At 34.8% G+C, this 5526-nt stretch overlaps 1 protein-coding gene across 1 annotated transcript; it reads right to left on the minus strand.

The window, feature by feature from the left end:
- Positions 1-707: 707 nt before the first annotated feature.
- On the minus strand, positions 708-4936 carry nsun3 (NOP2/Sun RNA methyltransferase 3). Its single transcript, XM_024294727.2, has 6 exons — positions 4672-4936; positions 3873-3976; positions 3367-3794; positions 2194-2348; positions 1564-1685; positions 708-1352 (listed from the first exon to the last, which is right to left on the minus strand). Exons 1-6 carry the CDS (start codon positions 4798-4800, stop codon positions 1028-1030), a joined length of 1263 nt encoding a protein of 420 aa, XP_024150495.1. The 5' UTR covers positions 4801-4936; the 3' UTR covers positions 708-1027.
- Between the last annotated feature and the right edge of the window lie 590 nt (positions 4937-5526).

A 5526-nucleotide genomic window follows, 5' to 3' on the forward strand; every position in this document is an offset into this window, starting at 1 on the left:
TATGTGCCTTAACCAGTAAGGTTCTAAAAGTATGATTGATGAAATAAAATGCTGTCAGTTTCCCAAATTGTTAAATGTAGCTTCTCCAGTACTTTAAAATGATTGCTGTTGTTTTGGTGAGTTGTGGAGCTGCTCCAAGAGGTTCACTGTTCTGCTATTGGGGGTTTAAGTGGAACAAAAAAGTCAAATACTGAACTACATTTGCTCATAAATAATTAATTAAATATTTTCTTGTCACCATTTTGTATCGAAACAAATATTGCCAAATGTAATATCGCGATATATCACCAAATGTTTCTGCACCCCTACCTGAAAGTTATTATTCTATAACATTTACTTAAATAGAAAAAAAAATAAAAAAATAAAGGCAGAAATAAAAATTAAAAAACACTTTATGAATGAAAGTAAACAGGAGCAGAAATAAGTGAACTGTTTATCTAGTTTTTTTTTTTCAATTTAAAATTTTAAAAAGTACATTTTTGCTGATTTAAAAAAATAATAATAAATCTTAATCATGGTTAAGTCACTTGTTTCTATTTGCCAGTTGAAGTTTTTTTTCAAACTCCAAGACATGATTGGCTAAACTGAAAGAAAGAATTCATACTCCAGGACTTCTGTCATGTTTCTCTGGGATCACTAAGACACTTTTAACAATCATAAACAATATAGGATCTCTTCGAAGGAGAATACTTGAGGTTAATAAAAAATAATGTCAGCTATTTTTATTCCCTACGTTAATGTAAACTCTCAACTCCCCTCCACAGAAACCAGCAGCTATAAAACATTGAAACACACACTGCAGAAGGTTAGTGCTGCAGCGTTAAAACAGCATCATTTATGACTTTCTGGAAGCTCTATGCGTTGACATGTTTACATTCACATATCAAAAGTGCCGTTTCTGCCCCCTCTGCATATTGCACACTCTGACACTTTGTGTGCAGAATTATAAACAGTGCTCCATATAGAGGTAATATGCAAGTTTAGCAGCTCAGTTTCACATATTTTTTTAGGGAGATGGACGAAAACACTATTCTTTTCTTCTTATTCGAGACACAAACATCGGCCCCCACATCTTCCCGTTCTGAGGAACCACTAGTAGGCCAAGTCTGTGGTGACGAGTGCTGTCCAGTGTTAGCGCATATTTCTTTGGATGTGCATGTTTTTGATTAGGGGGAGGACTAAATGTGAAATAGTTTGATAAGGGAAAGGCAATTTCCTCCCAGAGATCTTCAGGTTCAGCCTGAGGAAAGTCTTCTAGGATCTTCTCAACAACGGCCCAGTTCTCATAGCTTGAGAGTGTGCAGGTTGAATAGACCACAACGCCCCCTGGACGTACCGCAGATAGTGCAGACCTATGGAAAAAGGGCAGGAACAAATAACTCGAGACTTTAAGACCATTTTATGACAATAATGCTCGACCAACAGATAGCATTTACATTTTAATTAAAGTTATTACATCCAAATTACTATTATTTTGCTCTCCTTTTACTCACTATTCAAGCTCATAGTAAGCCCCTCTGCATAATACATACACACATTTCTTCATATACAAACTGTATTTACCTAAGCAGCTGAGCTTGAATCAGAGGCAGCTTTTCTCTGTCCTTTAGTCTCTGCGCCCCCTGCTGGATACTGCTGGAATACAACCAGCTCCTGTCGTTAGAGCATGGAGCATCCACCAGAACCTGTCCGTTCAAACGTGTAACAAACATTTAAGGGAACATCTTAGAAAACTTTAACACTTCCACTCACTTCAGTTTACTGAGAGCCACTGCAAAGCTGATGTTGTAGCAAAGTCATGAAAAACACCAACACTGACCTGCATGAATTACCATTACTTTAACCTACAATTTTTCAAAGTTTTTCTTGAAAGTCAGCCATATTACAGATGCTGTATAATTATCTGGACTAATAATCCTTATAATTAACCTCGTTTATTATATGTCATCATTGCAAAAAATGTTTTCTGTTTCGGTTTAATGCTTTCCTATTTTGAATTCTCTCCACTTCCTGCAGGGTTTATTACTAACACTAAAGAGACATTTATCCTTATCCACTTATCATATTAATTTTGAAGAAAAAATAATATGTTTCATGCTCTTCAAACTATTGGACAGTTTAGACCTATTGTCTTGCAAGCAGTTGTAAGCATAAACAAGAATAAACATAAACGACAGAGGTTCTGTTGCCCACCTTGTCATAAAATCCAGCTTCAGTTTGTCCGAGTAAGCGACCATCCTGTCCAGATACGGTAACTCTGCTGCTGAGGCAGTGAGGCAGAAAAGACTCCAGAGTCTTGGTCAGCCATTCACGTCTGTGAGGATCTGGTTCATTACAGCAGAGAAATGCTGGAACAAAGCAGGTAAAACAAATGTATTACACAAAGGCTGAAAAACTGCAGAAAAAAGCCTTCCCTTTGAATCATAAACAGCTATTCAGACTTAAAGTAATAGAGTTTTTACATATAGGTAAACCATATTTTACACCAAAAAAAATAAAAACTTTTCAAAAAGTTATATCACACTGAAAAAATCCAGTGTTAAAATTAATAAAATGTGTAGCATTATTTTGATTTATTAAGTAAGATTGTACCACAGCTGCAATATATATCTTTTTTTCTTTAAAAATCCGACTTTAAAAATCAATGGAGATTTTTTTTACAAAGTTTTAATAATTTTGATTTTATTAATGTTGGGGCAGAGATAGAGGAAAAAGGCCATTTTTAGTGCCAGGACCACGGTTATGTCCTATATTCAAGTGAAGAAAAATAATGTGTAGAAAAAAAAGGTGGGGAACAAACACTGTAAATGGTTCCTGAACGCCTCATTGACACATGCTGATGTTTCTGCAAAAAAACTTTGTTTTTTTTGTTTTATGATTTCCATTGACATTGTATTTTTTAAACTAATAAAATGAATTGATTCCACAAATGTTCAACACAATGACTGAATACTGATATTTTTTTTTACATACAACAGCTGTTATCTTTAGTTAAAAAAAAAACACAAAAATATACATTTCCATTTATTTAAATCATCTGCAACTTTACCCAGAACCATTTGCCACACCCCTTTTACCCCCTCATTTAGTTTTCTGAATTTGTCCCTGCTACATTACACTAAAAACGGCATATAAATAGAAAATAAAAAATAGACATTTTACACATAAGTAGATGCATCTTAGTGTCAAATAACAACACAGATGACTTAATACGCCTTTTTCTTCTGCCTACTCCTTTTCAACTGTTTCACTGACTTTAAAAAACACTGACTTTCTATATTTTAATTCTAGTTGTTTTCTTCTTTTGTTTTTTATGTTGATTTCACATGTCTAAAACAACTCGATGAAAACACATAGTTTGATTACCCGGAGTTGCACTCTGCATTATGGCTACGGCTTTGCCCCCTGGAGCAGAGCAAAGATCCAAAACTCTGTCTTCATCTCTGACCTGCAGAGCCAGAACTGGAAGCAGAGAGGCAGCATTGATGAGATAGTACTGCTTCAACCGGCCTGGCCTGTGAGCCTGAGAGGGAAATCGCAGTGAAAGTGGGTGGATGTAACACTGCAGTGAGGGCTTTGACTGAAGGTAGTGATGGAGTTCATGAGGTGTCAACATCAAGTCTCTTTCTTCAGTGGATGATGGGTTATTAGCACAAAGCGATGCTGAACTGTTTGTTTGTGGAAGTAATGCTGAAAAGCCCTGAGACTGAAGCTTCTGTGTGATGTCAGTTAAAACACTGAAGCGGTTGAGCATGACCCCATACTGCCAGGACCGGGGGTCCAGGAGCGCTGTCCTGCAGGAAAGAAAGCAAAAGAAAATGTATGAAAGGAGAGAAAGCACCACTATAACAAGAGTTTAAAGGATGTGATACCTGGCAGATGTCCACAATTCTCCAAGTTCCTCACCATACTGTCTGTCGAAGTGATCAAGGACTGCTGGGCATGAAGGTCTCTTTCTTTGACATTTCTTTTTAATCTAGGAAAAAAAGCATGCACCATGTAAAAATGTAGAATAAAACTGAAAAGGGGAAAAAAAACCTGCAATAATGCATTAAGGAATGTTGACATCTGACACAGGCTACTAAAGTAACTTTACAGGAAATTTAGAAGACCATGACACATACTGAGAAGTTCAAGTTACCTGCTTGATGTTAAATAAGCTGAGAAAGATAATTGTTGCAAACCCTGAGAACTAGAGAACTGCACACTTAAATCAGGGGTGATGGTTGTTGTGGAGCAGGAGGTTGAAAAAAGAATTTAATTGATAGTAAATGTGAAACAAATATTCCAAGATGTGCCAAAACTGCAAAAATAAACGTTTATTTAATTAAGTGAAAAATGAAAAAGCTGGAATGTTTATAATGTTCTGATGCCACAATAATTAAAATGGCTAAAAGAAAATAATGAAAACAACTGAAGACAATCTGAATTGAATTAATGCTACTAAACATTTACACTGAAACTTTATGAAACACAGAAAATATAATATACATACTATTTTAAAAAACTGTATTTAACAATTAACAATTGTATTATTACTTGTGATGTTTAGTTATTAGGGGGTTTGCGTTAACACTTTGCTTTATGTAAATATAAGAATGAAGAATACACACGTTCTCCTACAATCTCAAACTCAAACGTACACCAGAACAAAAATATTTTTAAGTTCACCTTGTTTTGGATTTGTCCTCCCCCCTCAGATTGCTGTACAGCAGCCTCAGAACCGGTGTGACACCTACATGAGCAAAGCTTCCAAACAGGTTTTGGTAACAGTGGTGTAAACCGGATTATTTTTCGCATAGTTATAAACTACGGACTGTGAAATAAACCTGCACAGTTCCCATCCTCTTTATTTCTTACTTGAACTCGGAGAAATGTTTAATAAATGGATGTTTTTGGCGGTCCGTCGCTAAATTCTTTCCCCCGGAAAAAGCCTCCGTGCTTTGGTTCCACTTGGGCAATTGTGTCACATCGGTAAAGAGTGAAAACACTCACACCCTTCTGTTTATTCACATAATAATAATAATAATAATAATAATAATATTAATAATAATAATAATGATAATAATAATAATAATAATAATAATAATAATAATAATAATAATAATGATAATAATAATAATAGCAATAGCAATAATAATAATAATAACAATAATAATGTTATTATTGTTATTATTATTATTATTATTAGTAGTAGTAGTGGTATTATCATCATTATTATTATTTATGTGTTTATTTTTTACATGTTTTTATCCTTTCCTACACTGTTAGAGGTGGCAAAAATCCAAAAACATTTCTAATTTCAAGAAGCCAATTTCACATTTCTTATTAAAGCAGGTGCATTGACTTCACATGTGTTATAGTATGCAGCCTCTTACCTACTACCATCCACCCAACACCCCAATGAAGCTGCCTCTATATAAAATTTAACACAAGGCAACAATAAAAGAAGTAAACAGAAAATCTCAGAAAAACAGTCTCTCTCAGGAGTTAGCAGATGTGATCACGTTTTATATGGGAGCAAAA

Source organism: Oryzias melastigma, linkage group LG3 (assembly GCF_002922805.2).
Source record: "Oryzias melastigma strain HK-1 linkage group LG3, ASM292280v2, whole genome shotgun sequence".
NCBI lineage: Eukaryota > Metazoa > Chordata > Actinopteri > Beloniformes > Adrianichthyidae > Oryzias > Oryzias melastigma.

Bases quoted from the DNA above. Each gene is read 5' to 3' on its own strand.
- nsun3 (XM_024294727.2), bottom strand. From the start codon at position 4,800: ATGCGAAAAATAATCCGGTTTACACCACTGTTACCAAAACCTGTTTGG. The intron at 3,795-3,872 runs GTATCACATCCT...TCTTTCCTGCAG, and splicing joins GAATTGTGGACATCTGCCAG to GACAGCGCTCCTGGACCCCC. The intron at 1,686-2,193 runs GTGGGCAACAGA...TTGAACGGACAG, and splicing joins AAGCTGGATTTTATGACAAG to GTTCTGGTGGATGCTCCATG.